This window comes from Aptenodytes forsteri, unplaced genomic scaffold, assembly GCF_000699145.1.
Source record: "Aptenodytes forsteri isolate BGI_AS27 unplaced genomic scaffold, ASM69914v1 Scaffold95, whole genome shotgun sequence".
Classification (NCBI taxonomy): domain Eukaryota; kingdom Metazoa; phylum Chordata; class Aves; order Sphenisciformes; family Spheniscidae; genus Aptenodytes; species Aptenodytes forsteri.
This window is the reverse complement of record NW_008794624.1, coordinates 567,367-590,515: the sequence shown is the minus strand read 5'-3', so window position 1 is coordinate 590,515 and position 23,149 is coordinate 567,367. Positions and strand designations below refer to the sequence as shown.

General features: G+C 45.7%; 1 protein-coding gene across 1 annotated transcript; it reads left to right on the top strand.

Annotated features, from left to right (window-relative positions):
* The first annotated feature begins 1,466 nt into the window (after nt 1–1,466).
* SELE (selectin E) lies at nt 1,467–8,401 on the top strand. The gene is made up of 12 exons (XM_019470493.1): nt 1,467–1,503; nt 1,942–2,328; nt 3,122–3,229; nt 3,360–3,545; nt 4,490–4,675; nt 5,245–5,430; nt 5,538–5,723; nt 6,009–6,194; nt 7,204–7,311; nt 7,777–7,798; nt 7,909–7,981; nt 8,337–8,401. The coding sequence occupies exons 1-11, from the start codon at nt 1,467–1,469 to the stop codon at nt 7,964–7,966; spliced, it is 1,650 nt and encodes a 549-aa protein (XP_019326038.1). The 3' UTR covers nt 7,967–7,981; nt 8,337–8,401.
* Nucleotides 8,402–23,149: the final 14,748 nt, after the last annotated feature.

Sequence of the window (23,149 nt, the reverse complement as noted above, 5' to 3'; positions counted from 1 at the left end):
CAAGAAGGATACTTAAGTGAGAATATCCAAAACTACTGTTGCACACAGTATGGCAAGTCACTCATCACTGAAGTGGCATACATGTGAAGGTGCGCATGAGGATCAAGGAGTGTAGTGTAGTGGTGCAGCCGGAAGACTATTGTGCAGGGAGTCAGTGATCCTCATGCTTACTGCCTTCTCATATGCACAGGTGCACTCTGAATAGGCTGTGACCGCTTACCAACCCACTATAGCAAAGTGTCCATGATTACTCAGGCATGTGTCTCCATACCATGGACACCATGTGACTGCTGTCTGCAGTAGTATAATTAATCAGTGTATACACAATAAATGTGCATGAATTCAGTATGAGACAAGTGTATTGTCTTGTCCACCTGAAATATTATATGCACCTATTCAGGAATTGTAACTCTATTAAGGTAAGGATAGTGGAGCACGTTGTCCAAGGGACTCTTCAAAGCTAAGTCCACATTCCAAGCTTGACTGCTACGAGTGACTGATGAATCTGTGTTGTGAGCAAGACTCTAGAAGAGTACTAGCAATCCTGGGGCTGGCAAACCTTACCACAAATGAGAACTCTGCAGAGTGTGCTGTGATCCACAAGGAAGGGCTTGTCCAATGCTGCAGTTTCTATCTTCTACTCAAACTTAGTTAACCAGCTTTGAGTGTTGGTGCCTTTCTTACTGAGATACCAAAAGAAATGGCGCCTCCTTGGTGCAAAACATTATGCTAGGTGAAAAGTTGGAATCTGCTTATTCATGCAACTAACTTAAACTAACCATCCTGCTCCGTCCCGATATCCTGGAATTGTGTGTTTCTGTCAGTAAAACTATGTAGTGCAGTACTTGGCAGTTTGTCAGCACAGGGTTGATCTGGCAAGGGGAAGCATCAGGCTTAATGTGTGGGAGGGCCAGATCCTGGGATTTTCCGAGAAATTTTTTTCCACACGGAATTTCCCGTCTTGTGGAGGACAGGCCAGTTGAGAGAATAAAAGGCCGTAGTAAAGGCAGGGGATTACGCAGTCCAGACACTTGGAGCTGAACTTAATCTTCAAGTCCGTATTCAGCAACTTAGCAACAGAAAGCACTCGCTAGAAGTATCGCAGAAGACTTTTGCCACCTGGCCACCACAACTGCAATCTGTGAGTAGAAATGGAGCGTGTTATTCTGTTTCATTGCTCAGCTAAAGGAAAACTGGACAGATGGAATTCTGTGTTGGTGTTCTTTAAAAGCTGTTTAAATTTAAAAGCTATCTTGATATTAAGAACTGTTTTTTAAAATGAATAATTTCCTAAAAATGGAAATCTTATTTAAGTCTTTAGAATAATCGTTAAAAAGTATGTAGAAAAGATTGCATAGTCAGTATTTTATATTGAATTGTAAAAAGTCAGTATTTGTTCTTTACAAATGTGTTCCTTTGATCTTTCATAGCTGTCTGCTTAAAAGATAAAGAGAACTTTCAGAAACATGATTTCCTTGTGGTTCCTATCTCTTCTTGCTTATGGTAAGTGTGTATGTCTCTGTGTAGAAAACTAGTTGGATGGTAATATTAGTTCTGTTCTGTTTCAGCTCAGAATTAAACAGAGTTTTTGAACGTGACCTGATTAGCTTGAGGCTAGGTTCACACAGAAAAACCTGTAGCTGCAATGGCATGTTTCCTTGGTTGCCTGTCAAACAAGTAATTGGCTCCTATAGTTTGCTATGAAGTCTGCAAAGCTTTGTGTCATTGGGCATAGTTTCACAGGCTGAAGTCCTTGTACTTGATGCTGACATGCCTGTTTTGAAGCTTGCCAGTTCATTGTTTATAAAATAATTGCCATTGCTTTTTATGCAGTTTCAGATATTGACAAGTTTGCAATATTTAAGAGCTTTATATATCCTCTTCTAGAGCGAGAGGAGAGAAAAAGTCAGACATTAACTTTTTGACATCTTTTCATTCTAGGACTTACAATACTGCAGGAGGCGAATTGTTGGACATACCATTATTCAGACACAAACATGACCTACAGAGAAGCAGAGCTGTGGTGCAAAAAGAGGTATACTAACATGGTTGCCATTCAGAATAAGGAGGAAATCAACTATCTCAATAACTTCTTACCCTTCAACCCGGGTTACTACTGGATTGGAATCAGAAAAATTAATGAGGTATGGACCTGGATTGGAACTAACAAAGAACTAACAGAAGAGGCAAAAAACTGGGCTTCAGGTGAGCCAAATGGCAAAGGGAACAACGAGGACTGTGTTGAAATCTACATCAAAAGAGGGAAGGATGATGGCAAATGGAATGATGAGCAGTGTGAGAAAAAGAAGGTCGCCTTATGCTACACAGGTATGGTATGACAAAGGCCATCCTAGCGTGCCTCTGTGAAGATGAGATGGTGGGTGGGATGAGTTTTTTAACCTAATCTTACATATTAACTACCTGACCCTGTAAGCACTTGTACGCTTATCCTTACTTACAGGGCTGAGGTTGTTCTTGTTCTAAGAGCTGGATTGATCTCACTTACCTTTTAGCTCCCAGAATATTATACATCTTTTATGAGCAAATTACCAGACCTTCTCCATAATCAGTGGAGAGAAACAGGCTCTTCCAGATGGTGACTTTCATCCCACTTTCAAGTGGGTGTCTCAGCTAGATAAGAATGGCCCTTTTGGAGGCATCTGTCATCTGACTATAGACCGCTGGATTAAATTAGACACTTTGTGTGGAGGTGGCTAAGGCTAGGTCAAAAAAAAAAATCCAAGTCAAGTATCAGTCAAATTAGAGCTGTGGTGAGTTAATGAAGAATGTACCTGTTGAGGATTTCTACCTACCCCATAGTATATTGTTACTTTTGTATTTTAAGTATTGCTAATATTTACCTGAGAACAAGTGGTCATGGAGTTTCCCACCAGTAGAATGCTTTCACTGTGGGCTAGTCTGTCAAAGGTGTTGATTTCTGAAATGCTTCTGTGAAATGACAAGGTGATCTTATGTACCAAACACCCTGCTTTTCCTTTGCTGTACAAAGTGCTTGTTCAGTGCCAGAAAGATAAACAAAGCACTAGCCAGGTTTCATTAGTGGCTATTGCTGATTCTTTTATAATTTGCTGTATTTTTTTCTTTTCTTTTTTTCCCCCAGCTTCTTGCAACCCATCTCTCTGCAGTGGCCGTGGAGAATGCATAGAGACTATTAACAATCACACCTGCCATTGTAACCCTGGATTCTATGGGCCTGAATGCGAGTTTGGTAAGATTACTCCATCCTGCTTTTCAACCAGGGTGATGTTCATGCTAGCTAGTGTTCAGTTTGTCTGGCTTGTTGATTTAGCTGCACAGCCACTGAGACTGACTGTGTACCTTCTTGTGTTTCTTTGAAGTTGAGAGTTGTGATCCACTAAAGAAACCTGATCATGGGAGCCTTGAGTGCAACCATCCATTGGAGAACTTCAGCTACAACTCATCCTGCACAGTTCAGTGTGAGGAAGGCTATGAACTGACTGCACGGGAATCTGTATACTGTACCTCTTCTGGGGTCTGGTCTGGCCCCCTCGCAGCATGCAAAGGTGAGCTTCTCAAGCAGTGATAGATGAGCTTTCTACATTGTACATAGCTCTGTAAACTTCAGTGTTGCTCTGTTAGTAGGTGCAAATTGAAGTTCTGGCCCATTCCTTTGTAATTAATTACGTGGTGAAGGTGCTATTCTATTGCAGCACACAGATGTCTCTGTTCCTGAAGAGATGAAATGGGCAGGATGAATGTTCTGGCCCTGGTCTAGATTTCCTTGTAGGGAAAGACTTTTCCACCTCTTAGTGGGGAACAGGGAATGGAGATGATCTAGCTGTGAGACTGCGCACAACAGGCCAGTTATTCCTGACCATAGAAATTATTTTTTGAGGTGTTCAGCTTAGAATAAGCTACTGTTTGAAGCAAATAAAAGCATGAAACATTACCAAGCAGCAGTCAAAATGGGAAAATTTTGGATTGTAGCTAGTTGCTGTCATGAGCTGCAGATGAATTTACAGCCTTGCCTTAAGAGTCAGTCTTCCATTTTGAGATCTTTCCACTCCTATCTGCCTTCTGAAATGGCAGCATAATAGATCTCCTTTCTAAAGCGGCTTCCATTTAGTGGATATGTTGCTAAGTTTCAGGAAAGAAAAAAAACTTTTTATGGTTTGTTCCAAGCTAAGCTCTGTGCTGCCTCTTATGCTTTTCAGCTGTGACCTGTTCAGCCTTAGAAATGCCTGCTCATGGTGCTGTGAACTGCTCCCATTCCTCTGTGGAGCTCAGCTGGGGTACCACCTGCAAGTTCACCTGTGAGGAAGGATTTACCCTGACAGGACCAGCCACACTGCAGTGTGGGTCTTCTGGGGCCTGGGACAGGCAGCAGCCATCCTGTGCAGGTACCTTTCTTTATCCCTGCTCACCTGAGCACTTGGGGTTGTCAGCATTGGCATGTTGAATTCCTGAGGCATCTGTGCTGATTGCTGTTGTGATCTGTGTGTTCCAGCTGTGAGGTGTGAGGCTGTAACCTGGGCAGAAGAAGGCTTTGTGACCTGTGACCATGCTCCTGCAGATCTCACCTATCGCTCGCATTGCGATTTCTACTGCAGCAAGGGCTATGTTCTGGATGGCCCATCCAGCATTGAGTGCACGGCACAGGGACAGTGGTCAGAGCCAGTGCCAAAATGCAAAGGTAAGACTTACTGGGTTGGAAGACATCAGACTATTCAAGCTACTCTAAGCTTTAGTTGAAGGGACTTCCTCATTCAAGTGTAGTCAAGGAATAACAGTCATGCCCACTGTGTTTATAGCACTTTCCATAAGCAGATCTCAAGATGGGGATCATCTAGCCTGTTGTATTGAAGAGGAAACAGCAGTGCAGGGTGACAAGCAACACTCAGGAACTGTGTCCCCAACACACATGATAACAGGCTTTTGAAGTGGAGTGTTCTGACAGGAACTCTTTATTCCCTACACTCCAAATGGGAGCCAGTGTCTGCTTATGCAGTCCACTTGTGGAGTATAATCTGAAGCCAGTCTCAGGATAGCTTGCATGTTTTAGGTGCATGTTCAAGGGTTCTGGCTGCACTGTGCAACGTGCTGAAATACCTGTTTCCTGAGACACTGCTAGGTCTGAAGGGAAGTACTATGGCTCTGTAGGGTACAGCTCCAGGCAGGGCATGTCTTCTTGTCAACTCAAAGAAGAGTGTTTATCTTGACCTACTCCAAGCTAAGCTCTGTGCTGCTTCTTATGCTTTTCAGCTGTGACCTGTTCAGCCTTAGAAATGCCTGCTCATGGTGCTGTGAACTGCTCCAATTCCTCTGTGGAGCTCAGCTGGGGTACCACCTGCAAGTTCACCTGTGAGGAAGGATTTACCCTGACAGGACCAGCCACACTGCAGTGTGGGTCTTCTGGGGCCTGGGACAGGCAGCAGCCATCCTGTGCAGGTACCTTTCTTTATCCCTGCTCACCTGAGCACTTGGGGTTGTCAGCATTGGCATGTTAAATTCCTGAGGCATCTGTGCTGATTGCTGTTGTGATCTGTGTGTTCCAGCTGTGAGGTGTGAGGCTGTAACCTGGGCAGAAGAAGGCTTTGTGACCTGTGACCATGCTCCTGCAGATCTCACCTATCGCTCGCATTGCGATTTCTACTGCAGCAAGGGCTATGTTCTGGATGGCCCATCCAGCATTGAGTGCACGGCACAGGGACAGTGGTCAGAGCCAGTGCCAAAATGCAAAGGTAAGACTTACTGGGTTGGAAAATACAGTTTTCTTGTCACTGGACAGCACACTGAAATCCGTATTCCTATAGGGTCCTGGCTCCAAACTAAATTCTGTGCTGCCTCTCCTGTTTTCAGCTGTGACTTGCCCTGCCTTAGAAATGCCTGCTCATGGCTCTGTGAACTGTTCCCATCCCAAAGTCTAATGAATTTGAAAATACAGTGTACATCTACTAGTGAAAAAAAATAGGGCCAAAGACAGGAAAGTCCCTAATGACTCTTAACCTTTTCTTTCTGTATTTCAGTTGTACAGTGTGAACCACTGAGCTCTCCTGAGAAAGGCTCTATGGATTGCTCACATGGTGCTGGGAACTTCACGTACATCACAGCCTGCCACTTCAGCTGTCTAGAAGGATGGAGGCTCAATGGTTCTCATGTTCTTGAGTGCAGCCATTCAGGAAACTGGAGTGCCAGTCTGCCCACATGTGAAGGTATTTGACCTGTGACTAGCCACAGAGAAGTGGCACTGGGTTTCTAGTCAAATGAGGTATGGAAGGGTGGAGGAGGTAGCACCAACCAGTGAGCTAGAACTTCTAGTGAAGTCCATGAATTAAAAAGCCCAACATAATATCTCAGTATGTTTTTTGAAAACAGAAGGGGGAAAAACTCCTAAAAGATCTTGGTGAAAAATGTTGATTTCTTATCCAAAAACAAAAGCCGCAACCTGATTTTGGTTGTTTTTTACAACCTGGTTTGTTTGGTTTTTAATTAAAATATTTCTCCTGTTGAGCTTTTTCCATACAAATAAAGAAAAAAAGCTTTTCTAGAGAAACAGAACCTTGTGGGGAAATCTGCATTCATAAGTCTGTTTCTCAGTGGAAAAGTTTATGGATTTATTAATTTGGTGCGATAGTTTCTTGGGTGAACTCCTCAGCCAAAAGACCTTACAGAGCTTTTCTGTCAAAGGCTGTAATTTTACAGGACAACAGTCTCAGCCTTGCCTTCTCATTTGAGGCAGTAACAGCTCTGTCCCTGTCCTCAGTGGGAACATACTTGGCCTGCCTGAAATGCTTTTGCTTGAGGTCCTAAAAGCTCAACTCCACTTTATTTGCTTGAGCAGAATTTAGATCCTTTAGTAATTTCGTTGATCTCAATGGGATTGCTCAAAGAGGAAGACAGCATAGTGGGAATTAAAATATGAACCGAAACATGAAAAATAAAAGATGAGCATAAATTGTCATGTGAGGCTGGAGGTTAGACAGACCCTGGTATAGCTAGCTTGTTGCCTTGTCATTGCTTTGGCAATGGGTGGGATAATTTTTATTATGCAGCTTTTTACCTTGTGTACAGGATGTGTCCTGTCTCAGCAAGAGAAAACTTAAGGGTTACAAGCTGCAATTCTGGTTCCTCTTGAAGAGCACAAGGAAAAGGAAGAAGTAGAGAGGTCTTCGAAGACCTCACATGCCTCTTGATCTCACTGAAACTTTTTCATCCTTTCAGCTTCTGAACAAGTTAGCTATGTCTCTGTGGGCATAGCAGCCACAAGTGCCTCTCTGTTGTCCACAGCATTGTTCCTCCTTTGGCTTGCAAGGCGTTTCCAAAGAAAAGGTGAGCAATTGGACTGGGTCCACTGGTTTTATTTACCTTCCTGAAAAATTTTCAGTGGAGGAAAAAACCCAACCTCCAAATCCCAATACCTTGCTTTTTGAAAAAGTGAAAATCCCCATACTTAAACAAATTCCAAAATTATTTTCAAGAAGCCTGCATGCGTGCCATGTTTAGCTTTTGGATGAACATTTAAAAATCAAAAATAGTAAAAACCAAATATTTAGAAAACAAGAATTAGAAGAAAAAAGCCACATTCTATTTATCAGTAATTACTGCCAGGGAAAGTGAATGGGAATTTGAGATGGGGATAATGACAACACAGTAATAACTGCCTGTGAGATTTGTTGCTAGATAATGGCTTTTTATCAGATATTCAGAAATGAGAGGTTTTTTAGTAGAAGAAAAAGTTTGCATGAGGGGGCTTTCATCTTGAAATGCTAATACCTTTTCTTATTCTTCTTGCAGCAAAGAAATTTACTCCTTCCAGGTAAGTTGTGTCTCAAAAAGCAGCGTGAAAAACACTGCAATCACTTTGCTAAAATCCATTTGATACAAACCAGTTGTCATTAAAGTACTTTTTATTTCTGTTTTTTATAGTAGCTGCCAGAGCCTAACCATTGAAGGTAGCTTCCAAAGTGCTGGCCAGAATGTCTAACTCCAGGTGTTTCAGGTAAGCACACAAGATAGCTGCACTCACAAATTCTCTTCCTTTTAATCACACAAGCAATCAGAGCTGTTAATTGCTATACAATTGCTGAAATAGCAATATGTGCTTTGGGGTACCTAATATGCATCTTGGCGTCGCATGAAAGTTCCTAACGAGGCTGATGGATTTATTGCTTTAGAAATGGTTATTCAGCTCCTTAAGTATGATTGTGCTTAGCATTCTGTCCAGCCACGTATAGTATTAGGAACACTTTTGTGCATTTTTGCTACCTGCTGCATACAAAATTCCTCTGAAATGAGAACAAATACAAATCTATGCCAATTTTCCAATTTATAGAGGAATTTTTTTCTCTCTGCAGGAATTGAAGCCATCTTTACTTACGTCTCAGAGACTTCTGGAGAATGAAACTGCACGCAAATCAACAGCTGTCCAGATGTTTTTACCTCTTGCTAACAAGATGATTGACCTCGTGTGTTGCTCGAAAATTTTGAACTCAAGCTGTCTGGTATTTCCATTGAAGACAAGCAGAGAGTAAAACTCTGGCCTTCTGGCAAAATACTTTCTACATTCAGTCATGTAGTTATCATAACTGGGAGCTTGCCATCTCTTGTCCAGATGGTGAGCAAATAGTAAGCTGCTGCCTAAAGAGGAGGCTGGTTTCTCCTCTGGTCTACTCAAAGGTACCTAGATGAGGTGAAGACATGCATTATTTCACATCACTTACTACACTGCTGGAGATGTCTTCTCTGGAGGCATATGGGATATACTTGCAGAAACAGAATAATCGGGATGGAAAAAATATTCATTGAATAGCCTTGAAATCGTTGATCTGGTTTATTGTTGAAGTCAGTTTATTTTAAGAGGATGTCCCAGTCAATAAATATGCCTGTACTGATATGGGCAATTATTTGGGTTTCTGCTGCATGTCCCAGAAAGCTTAGGGACTTTAAACTCTTTTTTTTTTTTTTTTTTTTTGTAATAGCACTAGGAATCGTAGTGCTTATACTAGGTACTCTGGTTTCTGAATGCAGCAAGTAGATCTGAAATGATCTCATCCCTGTGGGATTATGCACTGTAATACAGGTGTACACATAAATATTTAATTGTGCAATTTTTACTGTGGATATTTCTGTGCTGTTAACTGTAAATGTATTGTAAAATACCTGTTCCTGAATAGGTCTGTGGCCATTGATCTGGGCCCAGGTAATTTTAAAATAATTCAGAGGTTTGTAAAGATTTCATGCCTGCATATTATTTACAAATAAAATGGAAGCCTGAGATTTGTATATATATATTGCAAGTATGATTTATTAAGCTGTTAAAGGACTTTAAATGAAAGTCTTTCTTAATAAGTTATGTTTAAGTTAGAATCATAAATTAAGAATCTGACTTAGAATCTGATATGTATTGTCCTATTTGTAACAGTATTTAATAAAATGTTTTCAATGTAATGCTCCCTTTTTGGAAACGTACATAATATTTAAATGATTTAGGTCAGCCCTGTGGGATATGGCTTCAGCAGCAGAATGTGAAGGGTTGGGGCAAGACTGGCTAAATAGCAAAGCTGTCCCTTATTCAGCTTTCTGTGTTTTCATAGCAGTCAAGGAAAGAGTAGCCAGCAGATGGCACTGCCTACTTGGGAGCTAGCACAGCCAGAGCTGGACCCCAAACCAGCATCCCCAGGCCTAAAAGGAAGGAGGAAGGCTCAGCGATGTGTCCTGTAAAGCAGGTGCCTGGACCAGCAGTGGGCTTTGTGACAGGCAGGCTCAGGAGGGAGAGGAGAGCAGAAAAAGAGGCAAGTAGGTGATCTTGGTGCATAGTTAACAGCACAAACCCCTCAGCCCATGCAGGTCTTTCGCAGCCCTTTCTGCTGGGAAGCTACCTGCGTGCTGGGAGACCATGGGCTAACAGGTGAAAGCACAGCTCTGGGGATTAGTGTTGACTGCTGTCTAGGGACCTCCACCCTCACCCTGGCTTGGGATGTAGCCAAAGACTCTGCCATGGGCTAGTGCTGGCCAGGTGCCAGCAATGGCCAGACAATCCTGTGGCCACACTTCCCCAACCCCTGACATAGCCAAGGAAACTGCACTGTGGCTCTCCATAGTTGTTGCCAGCAGCAGCCAGCCCTTGATTATAAACCAAGAGATGCATTCCTGCCCTAGGCAAGGCTCAAGAGAAGCCATCAGGCCTGTGAGCAATGGAGTCAATTAAGAGGTGCTGTGCCACAGTGGACAGGGCCCATTGCTCTTCATCCCAAACCGATTAATGAACTGAGAGCGGCTGTCAGTGCTTCCCCCGCCTTGACAAGGTGGGGCCCAACCGTGTGAGCAGATGTAGAGCAGTAATCCTTCAGGTTCCCTGAGGAGATGTACAGATTAGCCCGAAATGCCCTGCTCTGAATCCCTGCAGGAGCCGTTTTGAGACACCACCGCATGGGTCCCCCAGCCTGTCCTTGTTGTTGTCCTCTACATGCATGGCCCTGTCGCATCCTCTGGAGAGAGCTGCTCAGACCAGCGTGGCTTCTACCCTGCTGTAGTCAGGGCAGCCCAGCTTCTCCTTTCCCAGGAGTTTATCAGAGCTGGTGCTTCTAGCAGCTTTCCCTGGGATCTTACAGGGGCTTTACTGCCAGAAAAGACACTATAAAATTATCCGCTGTCTTTCTCCAAACCTTCATCCCTTGTGACTTCCAGAGGCAGCAGGAGTGAGACCACATGTGAGTGGGATTAGTCCTCTATCTCTCCTGTATATCCCCTAGGCCAAAGACTCCCTGAAGCGGATCCTCTTTGTTCCAGTGACTTACAGGTTACATCTATCCTCATAATTAACGTTAGTCTAGGGCACAGGCAAAACCCTAGCCTGTGCTTGTCCAGGTTGCTTGATTCTTGATCCTCTCCTGGCACTGTTTTTTCCTGCTTCAGGATATGAATTACCAGTTATGATGGCATGATGTGTCCAGGCCTTTAGGATCTTCAGGAAGTCATTTTATTTGCAGTGGATGTGTCTCTGTTGCAGTGCCTGTGAACACAGCTCTTCTGTTGTTTGCTATCTGTATAGTTCCTGTGCTGGAAAGAATAGTCGTGGGAATGCTTGCTGCCAGGCGGTCATTTAGTAACTCCATTGTATCACTCCTCTATATGGCGCAGTGTTGTGCAACCACCGAAGGGCCACAGGGTCTTTGCTGGAGGGACTTTCCTTATTTCCTGTTGTCCCATTTCCCTTAAATTCCTCAGCTCTCCCTGGGCCTGTGGCATTGTTCAGAATGGGATCCATGTTTTGCCTGGCATCTTATTTTGGAGTGGATGTCTGCTTGGGCCATAACCTATGGAAGCTGTGAAGGTGACATTAACTGGGAGGCACGCATGTCCTTACACAGCTCTGCGTGCTTGCTGCTTGGCAAGGGGATGGTTTTTGTGGCATAACTTAACACATTCCTGATGAACTGAGCTACTCGGGTGGCTTTAGCTTTTTACATCTGCAGTCCAACGGAGGGTGACTTAGAAACAAAATTTCACTTAAAGTCTCAGACAGGTAGCGTTTGATTTGGGGTAGGTGTCTCTGTGGCCCTTGGTGATATGGACAGTATAAGCCCTGCCCAGATTGGGTTTGTGCCTTCTGTTTTCATAAGCAATTAGCCATCAAACAAGCAGTCATTTACCAGGGCCTGGCTGAAGTGGCCTTCCAGAGCTCCAGTTTTCAAGGGTTGGACTGGACCCAGCATTTGGCCAGCAGTTTTTCACTCACGAAGATAGGTCACTGCTACAGGCTCTGGAGACTGCACATCTTTGCAGCTCCTTGCGTGCTTTGCTGAGGACTGGCAGCAGGGACTTTGAAGCAGCAGCTCCCAGAGGAGTTGGTGTCGTGATCAAATCACTAACCTGCTCAGCTCCTGCCCTGGGAGCTGTCAGAGGGTATTAGGGCCAGGAGGCCAGACTGCAACACACAATATCTGTGCAATGCAACGTACTCAAGCCTCTGTGAGTCTGGTTTCTGTCCCAAGTCTTGTTCCCATTTGAATTCCTCTGGTTCTTGCAGGGGGCTGGCTCCCTCCTCTTAGCTTGAGCATGCTGCTAAGGTGTGACTGGTGGTGGGTATTTGGTGAGGGTCTTCAGCCCATAGTCCTGGAGGAGAAAGTTGCCATGGTGAGCTCTTGGTCAGGGACAGAGAGGACCACAACGTCACTGTTCCCTGGGAGCCATAACTCACATCAAATGAGAAATACAGCATGGGCTTACCCACAGACAGGCAGGCTATCCTCCTGTTCGTAGTGGGCAGCAGAAGCTTGGTGGAGGGCAGAAAAGCAGGCATCATAGCCCAGCCTGTCATAGCATTTGCACAGCTGTACTGTGGAGCTCCCTAGCCTGGTTTACGGCCTCTCTCATGCACATCTTTAGGGAGAAACAAGAAAAATTGCAGGTTAGATTTGGCCAGTGGAGTCAAAACCTGCTGGATGGTTATCGCTACTCACCTGGCACTATTAAATCTCACCTAGAAGGGAGGCAGACTTGGCTAATGCAGTTCACCTGTGGCTCCAGTGTGAGAAAGAAATCCACAGCCCAGAAAGTGTTTCCACAGTTGATGATGGCCAATGCTTTTTCCAGCTCAGGAAAGCTGCTGCCAAGAACAGGACAGCATGCAAAAAGCATAAATGCCTCCTCAGCAACACAGCAGATGCCCCCGGGCAGCTGCCAGCAGGTTTTCTACCTGCCTTCCCACTTCAGGGAAGGACATTCCCTGAAAAGCCCAACAGTTGCTTTGACTTTCAGCCTGGGCCAAGTGGGACCTTCATCAACTTCTCGCCTCGCCAGCTGCCATGAAAGCAGCGATGGCAGGTGTGAAATTGCAGGTGACTTGCTTGCTTCTGGCACTCCAGTGCTGTCATTTTGGGCTTTTGACAGCCTCTGAGTGGGCAGGAAGAGGGGATGGCACTGAATCCATGCATTCTGGAGCAGGCCTTGGGTCGTGGAGCGCTTGGGTGGAAGGAAAAGGGTTAAAGGGGAGACAGGAAACACTTTGTTCAGGGCTTATTCCACAGGATGATTTCGGGGAAAGGAGGGGCTGCAATCAGGCAGGATGTATTCACTTTGGGATCTTGGGAAATCAAGCCCAGCCTTGATTTGAAGAGGAAAATATAGCGCAGCCCACACTGCACAAAACAGCAATGTCCCCGCTTCACCTTATCTCGTGTCAGCACAAACAATCCAGATAACATAAAAATCAGACATGGTGAAATGCTGGCTTCACGTGAACAACCAAGATGTCCCATGGGGAAATGTTACGGTTTGAGCAGAAAGACAGTGGGGGTAGTCCTAGAAAGCCCTATCCTAAGATAGAGAGGAAGGGCCCTCTCCAGCCCTCACTGTGTTTCCTCCTCCCCCCTTGCCTCAGCTGCTACCAGGGACCCCAGGTTGGGCCTTGGGTGGAGAGCAGGAGATGCTGTCTGTGTCACAGGGCTGTTCTCAAACTGGAGTCTGATCTGGATGGCCCTCAAAGGCAGCAGAGGAAAGCTCTGCAGATGAGTTAGGAACTGCTGGGTCATTGTCAGAGAACAGAGAAGATCTTTGCTACTTTACAGCAAGTCACTTTTGACCAACACAACCCCTGCAAACAATCAGGTGTAGCAGCGGTTCTACTCTGTCAGAAGCACTTGTGGAGAAAAACTCACCTATGTCAGTAACCTCTTGCAACTAAAGGCAGAGGATTTGGCTGATGCACTTGACAGTGATGAAGCAGTCAACATGGAGTCATGCAGGAGGGAGCACAGAGGCTGCCCACGTTCTCCACTGCTCTTCCTCTTTTCCTGGAGGGAAGAACAGCTCTATCTCTGTTTTGCAAGACCCTTCTCGCCTGCCACTTGTGCTCTTCTCCCTGACTTTTTGGTGGGTACAGGGCTTGGGGTAGAGGTGAGAGACCCTCACCATGTGCCCTTGGAGGGAACAATGGCAGTTTGCATTGTGCGGGCAATTGGTAAAGCCACAGTGAATTTTGCACGCACTACTCAGACATGCAGAGTTTGCTCAGGCTGGTGGTTTATTTGCACTAAAGACAGGCCAACCATTCACCTGAATGCATTTGTCACTCTGCTCTTTTGAACTGGGGTAGCTGGGTATTATGGCTGAGGTCAGTACAGATCGATCTGGTTCATTTTCTTTTCCCTCTATTAGCTCTTTCTTCAGAAATATTCAGTGCCCTGTTTAATTTGCCCTGCCTGAGTAGAGGGTTTAGCTTCTGCTCAGAGTGGTATAAAATCCCAGCTGACGTGTCAGGAGGAGAGCACTCAAGATGTTAAAAAATCCATGCCTTTCCTAACATTGAGTTTAAAATCCAGATTTAAAAAAAACCCTGGATATAAAAAGTTTCTTGTAAAGTAACTGTAATTACTTACAAACAAGCATCTGGCTCATCGAAATCATGTAAGTGCTGAAAAGAAGTCAGACACAGATCACCCTTTTCTCCAGACTGCAATTCATTCAGTTCGGCTGCATTAAATTCAGAAGTGGTTCCTTCAGGTACTGACAAAAGTGTTTCAAATGCTGCCAGACAAATCTAGTAACGCGCACACACACGCACCTGTGCACACACGCACAATGGGTCAGTCAATGCTTTTGTTTTGTCACTTTTGCTCCCTGTCTCCTTGCACACACACAGGGCAGATTTTGGTTCTCAGCCCATTAAATGGGCTGAGAATAATTAATTAGTTAATTAATTAAAGATAAATAATAACAATAATTAAATAAAACATCCTTCCCTGTCTGCTAAGCGGGAGCAAGTCTTGCAGATCAGCCTTTTGGTGACAGAAATTGGTGAAGGAGACTCCGTGGACTTTTAAAGCAGTTTATTCATGTTCCAGCATGAGCAGGGGAAACAGAGATGGTTGCAAACAGCAGACAGATACTCTTTGCTTTCATGTCGGCATTGAAGTGTAACTCCAGAAAGTGATTCTGGCTCAGAGAAATGCACTGTGCAAGGATGAACCATCTGTCTTGGAGGAGTTTTGGGAACATGGACTCCCCTGGACTTTGCAATGAGCAAAGCTAACTCTGAAGAGCAGGTTTCTCCCTGAGTTTGCACCTGAGGAAAGAACTTGTCAGAGTATCCTATGAAATAGGATTTGAGGAGCCCTGAGAAGTCACCTACTCCAAATTCCTGTCCCAGGCTGTGAGTGATACTGCAGGTGGAAGTTGGTGCTGTGCACCCCGTGCAAAAAGCAGGGGCTCTCAGAGAGGAAGCTGGGTGGCTCCCAGTGCAGTGGCACACCACATCTGCGGGGATGCTCCAAGCAACCCCAGGGATTTGGGTGCACAGGTCCCGGACAGTGGGGTTGATTTGGTGTTGAATATATTTGGCTATTTCAGAAATCCCAAGCTGGGGCTGTTAGCTCTTCTAACACTGAGGCTATGCCCTGGAAAAATGAGCACTTGGTTTAATTTCCAGCGCTGCTGACAGCTAAGTCTGGGAAATTCATGCCTCTACCTTGTGTCTAAAACAGAATGATACTGAACTCCTTAGAGAAGAGCTTTGGGACCTTCCCAGGAAGAGCAGAGGACCTGTAGCAGGGGAATGACAATGTCCTGTTCTTATCCTCCTGCCTTCTCTACCTGCTGCTGGTTACGAGGCCAAACAGCCCTTTGCTCTGATCTGGGACAGCCATCCTTCTGTTCCCATGTCTGGAGTTGGAAAATCTAAGCCTTCGGGGTGTTTGGATGCTGTGGGAACAGGTGCAATAGGAAACCTAAAAAACAACAGATCAGAAAACATATGGGACTGCCCCAGCCCTTAATTAACCTAATTGCTGTAGCTTCCACGAAGGTCTGCATGTTTGCCTAGCGTGTTGTTTCCGGTGCAGGCAAGCACCGGTCCCCGTGATAGACTGCAGACACGGTAATGCCCCCCCCCAAGAAGGGGCCCAGCAGGCCAGACCACCTCCATAAAATCCAGCTGGTGGGCCCAGGGTGCAGGTCCTCGTGCCTAGATGTACAGCCCACCCCTCCAAAGAGGTGCTGTAGGCTTCTCTGGAGAGAAAGTGGGGGTGAGGAATGGGTTTTGAAAGCTAACGGGTTATTACAGCCCAGCGGTTTGACTCGTCTGCCTGTCCTCCATCAGAGGATGTTACTTGCTGATTGCTGCTGCAGGGGCAATGAATCATTGAGGCTGCAGGTGGTCAGCTGATAAATATATTGAGCCAGCTTACCTGCATGTTCAATGGCACAGTAAAACCACTAGATATTTATAGAAAGAAATTGCGTCCTGACTGGTGAAAAGAGAACACTCTAAACGGTCTTTGGTTAAAGAGCACAACTGGGCTGTAGTCCTTTCTTCAGGACTTCAGACCAAGAGAAAGGGTAGTCAAGAATCTTTACTAACCTCTTTTGATGCTCAGACAATAACAAGTTTTTTTCACTTCAGTCACTCTTCCTCACTGAAAGTATTTGGAGAACAAAGTCACTCCCCATTTAGTTAAACATTTGTCTTTTCATGGCACTGAATTGTAAATAAAGCTGTTGTCCTAAAAATACTACAGATAACTCAAAGTTTCCTGAGGTTCAAAGATGTCCTCTAACAACAATCCTCGTGTTGTGCTGCAAACTGAAATTTGAAATCTGACACATCTGGTTGTTCAGATGTGTGGTATACAGCAGCCCAGCCGGCCCGCCTGCTCTTTGTAAGGGAGCAGCTATTCCCACATACGTGTTTCACTCCAGCAGAGCCTGGATCCTCTCTGAAGCTCAGGGGCTGGAGACTTGAAGCACAGCAGAAGGAGCTGCCTTGAGAGGTGCAGAGATGCTAGCAAGTGAGGAGGGAGAGTGTAGTATCTGATGTGGCCACATCTTGTCTGGCCAGTCAAGCCAAATGTTTATCACCTTTGGATTCCCCATGCTGCCCAAAAAGCAAACCAGACGTGTAGTAGTGTTGGCAATCTCTGTAGGAACCTCCTGTCTGCCAGATTCTCTCTCCCTGCCCTCCCAGCAAGTGCCAGCTGGGTTTTTGCTTTCTTTCATCCTATGATCATGTTTCATCAAAGCAAGCACAGTCAAGGGATGCAAAGCCCAAAGGCTTACTAAAATTAGGCCTGATCTTTGGTCCTGTTTGTAAGTCATTTCTAGGCATGGTGACGTCTGACACACAAACTAGCTAAAATCAGGGTTTGCAAGTCCTAAGTGCAGCTATGTTTGTATTATTGTTTGCAAAGTCCTTTGGAGCAGCTGTGTGCCTGTTAGAACAAAACAGCAGCACACAGGCACAGATCAAAGAGGCCCTGTGAAACAGATTTCAACATAGACAAGCAGCCTACGCTATCAAACTAGCTGACAGAGGAGGATCACGGGAGAAGCACCGTGGCTGCGATTTTGACACAATCAAACCATGTTCCATGCCCATGACTCGGTACTGGAGTCACACAGGTTCACTGTGGAGATCTCTGAGTCTTCTGCAAAAACAATGAATGAACAAGATGTTAAGTCCCAATTAAGTTAATGGGGCTTAAACAAATCTTTCAAGTTGAATGTAGTGGTTTGTGTTTTAGTGGATCTGGATCTTGCTAAAGCTTCCCTTCCCTCTTCTTCCCATCAGAGCTACTTAAATAACAGTGGTTAATAAGAGGGAATTATGAACAGCAGTTCAGGCCCCAAAGCATGACCGGAACAGGTGTTTGGAATGGCTGTACGAAATACCTTCAAAGAGGTGATGAATAAGCAGCAGAAGCAAGGAGGGAGAGCAAAAAGTGTGGTTTGTGCCTGTTTTGTAAACTTAGCTCATGTGGATTTTTGAATGAAGAGGAAGTGTTGATGTCAGGTCTCTGGTTTGGCTGATTGCCTAACATGCCATGGAAATCAGTGCCCATTGGTAGTGATGTCCTCATACCTGGGCTACAAGAGCATTCGTTCGGTGCTAGACTGAAATAACAAATCATCCCAGCTCTGGTCTGCTCTTTGGGCAACAAATGTGGTCTAGTTCAGGTCTTCATGAAGACCTGGATGGCCAGCAGCTCTCCGCCAGGCCTGTGCTCAACCTGCCTGCTGAAAAATGGGCTTCTAAATGGCATGAACCAAGGTGAAGCCAATCTCATTTTGCAGCAGCCTGGGTGCACCATGATACACCTCTGGTGCAGAGCTCTCTGTTTTCCTTTTCCCTGCTACATGCTGTCCTCATATGCTGCAGCTTGTGAGAAGGAAGGGGATGTATGGGGTGCATCATGCCCCAGGATGGGGATGGAGCTCTAGTCTAAGATATCCTTGTGGGAGCTGAAAGGATGCAAGTTCAAAATAAATAAAAGGAGGTGACTCTCCCCTCTTCATTCACCTGTCCTGGAGACTGCCCTCCCAGCAGCTCCCTCTGCCCCAGGGAGACACAGGGGAAAATCCTGGTGGTAACTCTGGCTTGGGCTAAGGGGCAGCTTCTGAAATGGGCTGCTCCCAGACTGTTAGGAGCTTTATAGGCCAAACCCAACATTTTAAACTTCACCTGAAAACAAATTGGCAATGAGGCCTAATGAACACACTCCCAGGAAGCTTTGCAAGGCATGCTTTTATTGCAACTCTGACCATAAAGGTCTACAGCCTGTCATTTGAAGAACAGACAACAGCATTTTTTTTTCCTCCTAACAAGGTTTCCTTAGAAATGGATCCACTGCTGAATCCCGAGTCTGCCTGGCATATTCCGGGAGACGTCTGGCGTAAATTCTTCATTATTAGATTACATTAGTTGCAGCAATAATCATTCACATGGGATTATTACATCCAAGCTTGTCTCATTGCCTTTATCCTTTCACACATTGTCTTTCCTGGTTCCCCTTCAAAAGGCTGTTGTGAGTCTGTGTCAGAGCAAGAAATTAACTCGTTAGTAATTTATGCATCATTTCCTCCAGCCACAAGTATTTAGGGCAAGATCAATAAAATATAATAAGGAAGCAGGTGGGTATTGTCACTGTGGGGCTGAAATAATTCCTTTGGTTTCACTGTAAATCCTTCCCTCGCATATGAAAACCTGCAGTCCTGTCCATCATTAGCTTATTTTGCTAGGCTGTATCAACAGGACATTGATTCAGCTCCTTTGTGTGCTTGCAGAGTTCATGTCCTGCTACTTCTGCTCGCAGCTACACAAAGTGCTCCAAGTGGAGGCTTAAGATTTTGAAAGAGCAGTGTTTCATAGCCTTTCTTCTGGCTCCCGTTGTGTAATTAAAACCATGCCACCTAACACCGCAGATTTGTTTCTGGAGTGGCTCCATGCTCTGGCATCTGCTGTGATATGTTAGGTCTGAGAAAGGGAAAAGGTCAGCAAGAGGGATCCAAGCACCGCAGCTCAGGGCACAGAAATCTTGCTTTCTGTGGGAACTGGGGAGACAAACCTGAGTGGATCTGAAAGGTCAGTGGCAGGTTTGAGAGATCTGGAGTCCCTGACTAGTGATCTGACTGCTGGGCAGCCCTTCCTGGGTAAAAACAAAAAAAAAAAAAAAGAGGAGTTTGGATCCATCTTACCCACGGCAGTGTAAGGATGTAAGAGGGGCGATGCATGTGGGAAGAAGACAGAGCATGCTGGATTTCTATGGCTCCTAAAAAGGCTCAGAACTGATGCCACAGGGTATCTTATCTTTCCATGTCTCTTTTCTCACCTCCTGGCTCCAATCCAGACTACGCTGCAGGGTTTCAGCTCCGTGAGAACTTGAATTTGGGGAATTTATTGCAATTTCAGATTAAGAACTTCCTGAAAGTGCAAGCAAAGTCAAACCAGCAATTCAGCTCCCTTGCTAGCTCTGCCTGCCTGGACTCCCTGTGGCTGTTTCTCCAGCAGGAGATGTCCCAGTGGTTGGCACTGATGTGGAAAGGGCTGTGTGGCCCACCTTGGCTTTAGCAATGCTCTGTCTGCTGAGGGGATTACAGCAACGCCGAGGCTCCAATTTCTGAAAGTCTCTGGAAGGAAAAGTCTTGAGATCACTCTGCACTCTGGGACCTGCATGTTTTGTTGATGTAAATGTGGAGAAATCTAGGAGAGGGAGGTGGTTAAAACCCCCTAACAGGTCTGACTCACATCCCAGAGGAATATTCTTTGTGCGGTTGTGCTGGGCTGGGCAGCACACAATGTACGGGATGGGGCAGCGAAGTCAGAGCAATCCTGCCCTCCACAACCCCAGTGATGTTGACACAGCCTGAAGGGGAGTGCAGAGGAGATGAGATCCCAAGATTATCAGTGCAGACAGGGGAGAGGAATGTTGTTTGCTTGTAGCTCCTCTTCACCAGGACTGGCAAAATCCAAATATGAGGGAAGATGCAGGTGGACGCCCACACGCGAGGTTGGAGAGTGTAACAGAGATAAGCGGGCACAGGGACAAAGCCAGGGGCTCTAACTTCAGCATGAGAAAAACTGGTCACAGCACAGGCTGGTTGTCTTCTGAAAGCCTTCTGGAGACAAAGGTCTGTCCAGGTCACCTGCAAGCAGCTAGTGATGCTGCCCAGGAATGCATACAGGACATTGCCCCCTTGTCACCTGCCCCCCCAGTCCTCAGACAGCTTCGGTGACGCAAAAGCCAGCTATGCCAGGTCTCCACTGGAGTCCAGTGGTGATGTGGTTAACACTGCCACCTTCTCAATGGCAAAGTTTGTTATCAGAGTGGGTAGGCTTGCAGATAAGAGAAAAAAGACCAACTGGCAGAGAGAAGGAGGAAAGCAGAACTGAGATGCTCCAACAGGATGGCAGTTGTTTGCTTGGTTTCGTTTCTTTATGAGCCAGGGTTAGAAAAGAAATCACTTCCAGGAGACACGTTCTCAGCAGAGCCATTTTGGACCAACTCCTTTGCATTGCAGCGCCTTTCCCAGGCAGCCTGTGCAGCCAGCCCTCCCCCCAGCATTGCAACACCTCCCGCTTTCCAAAGAGACAGGAGCCCAAAGAGCAAACACAGGAAACCCCAGCCCTGGTCAAGGTCTGGGAGGTAAATTTGTAACTTAGAACGGATCGTGAGGATGCTGCTCTGTAATGTGTAAACACTCCTTTCTTTCTCCAACAGTCCAGTGCAGCTTAGAGAGCTGATCCCAAACCTCCCTTCATGGTTGAGTCCGCTGAAGAGACAGGACGCAGGTTGGAAATGCAGCCGGGCACTCAGGCTCCTTATTCCCTGGAGACGGGCTCCTTCCCTCACTTCTGTAAGTCCTTGCCCTGACCCCGTGCAAATCAGCTGTGCTGAGCAGCAGCGCGGGCTCAGCTGTGCGTTGGGCAGCTGCACAGAGGGGTGGCGGGACACCACTGTAGCCATCGCCAAGAGCAGTGGGGCTTGCCCAGCCTCCTGGGCTTGCTACTCCTGTAGCAATAGGCGCTGACTGAACGGAGCCTTTACGGGAGTTTAATTTAGGCACAGGTTTTGGAAATAAACCCTCGTAGCATTGTGCTGCACTCTCCATTGCAGGAGGGAAGTCTTAGTTTAGACACAGGGAAGAGCTATTTAACAGGAGTGGTGGAGATGTGGTGGGACAGATGGGCTGGGGAGGAGGTGGCAGCTCCATCCCTGAAGGTCTCTGGTTTGATTTGGGGCAGGAAGATGGGTGAGATGAGCTTGCCAGGTCCCTTCCAGACCTGTTTTCTGTGAGTCTGTGCTTTCCTCCTGCAATGGAGGGAAAGAAAAGTGTTCAGGGTGTGGAAGAGGTTACTATATTTACAGGTGAGGGCTGCGATGGCTTATACTAAAGGAGTTCTGGGGATCAGCTCATAAAGGTTAACAAAGGACAGGTGGAAGTTACATGTAAAGCTAGTCAGGAATTTTCCAAGAGAATAATACTTTTAACAAAGTGATGTTTCTACCAAAACTGAAGCTTTCTCTGGATAAATAATGGTTTTGTCAAATATATTAAACGTGTGTGTGTATGTACAGAGAGAGAGAAAGAGAATTCCACTGGGAAAATACCGTAATGGTCTAATTAATTTCAGATCCCTTTGAACCTGGTTTGTGTTTTGAACTGACCCAATGTGTTTCACTACCTCTACTGTGTATCAGCTCTTTGCAATGTATGTATAACAATATTCTGACCAAAAGGAAAATATTTACTTGCCTTTATATATTTCCAAGTCACATAAAATTTAAAACAACTTCTCTTGCTGCTTTCATAGTAAATATGTCACATATCCATATCAATATCAAGTTTAATTAGCATCAGCAGATACACTATTTGTCTGATTCCTGTATATCAGGTAAACCAGTGGTACAACACTGGAATTGATTCAGTTGGATGCAAAGTCACCTTTGCACCCTCGGAATCAAAACCCACCTGTCTTGGGCAGATCAGAGGGCTGGAAGGACTGCAGGGAGGGCAGGGATTGCTCCCAAAAGGCCAGGAGATGTTAACTGAGTGCAAACGGGCAGGAGCATACTGAGATGACAAGGCAGCAGGCAGTGGGTAGGAATTTGCTGGCTCTGGCTTGGGCTTGCAGTGAAGTTGCTTTCCCCTCCTCTTTGACTCCCTTCCCTCAGCTGTGAAGAGCACGGCTGTCCTTAGTGTGTGTTGGCAGCCTGTGGGGCACAGCAGGGCCTGTTATCACCTACCATTGCTAATGTCTGCCCCAAAGGCATACTTGCTGGTGTCCAGGACTCACTGAGCTGGTACCAGCTCTGAGCATGGCAAGGGGCTGGCAAATCCCTCCTGTGGTCTGGGCTCAGACCACCTGTGAGGCACACAAAGAGCCTGTGGGTTTAAATCCTTCCCCTGAGCCAGGCTAAGGGGAAGAGGACTTCGGCAAAAGGCAGGACTAAGAGCTAGGCAGGAACTTGAAAGCATTTTGGAAAAGCCACCTAGGCTTGTGCCTGATGATAGTGCTGATGTACAGCTCTCCGCATGAACCCTGTGCAATTCTAGCAGGGTTTCTGTAGTGCCACACAAATGGGGAGGTGATGCATGGCTGTAAGACATCCTTGGTACATTTCCATGTTAGCAGAACCCATGTTATAACCAGGGCATTGAGGAATCATCGTAATTTTTAAAAATTCTATTTATTTATTTTTACAAGTACTCTAAACCCTCAACATACCTGGACTCTAAAGTGCTCCCAGAGTGAGGGGAGTTTGGGTCAAATTCCATCAGTTTTGGAGGATTCCCTGGCTTTTTACTGGGGTGATTCACTTTATACATGAGAAACTGACAGCAAATGCCTGGACGCTCACAGCTCTGTTTCCCACAGAAACCTGGACAAATAGGT

Bases quoted from the DNA above. Each gene is read 5' to 3' on its own strand.
- SELE (XM_019470493.1), top strand. From the start codon at position 1,467: ATGATTTCCTTGTGGTTCCTATCTCTTCTTGCTTATG. The intron at 3,230-3,359 runs GTAAGATTACTC...GTTTCTTTGAAG, and splicing joins TGGGCCTGAATGCGAGTTTG to TTGAGAGTTGTGATCCACTA. The intron at 4,676-5,244 runs GTAAGACTTACT...TATGCTTTTCAG, and splicing joins GCCAGTGCCAAAATGCAAAG to CTGTGACCTGTTCAGCCTTA.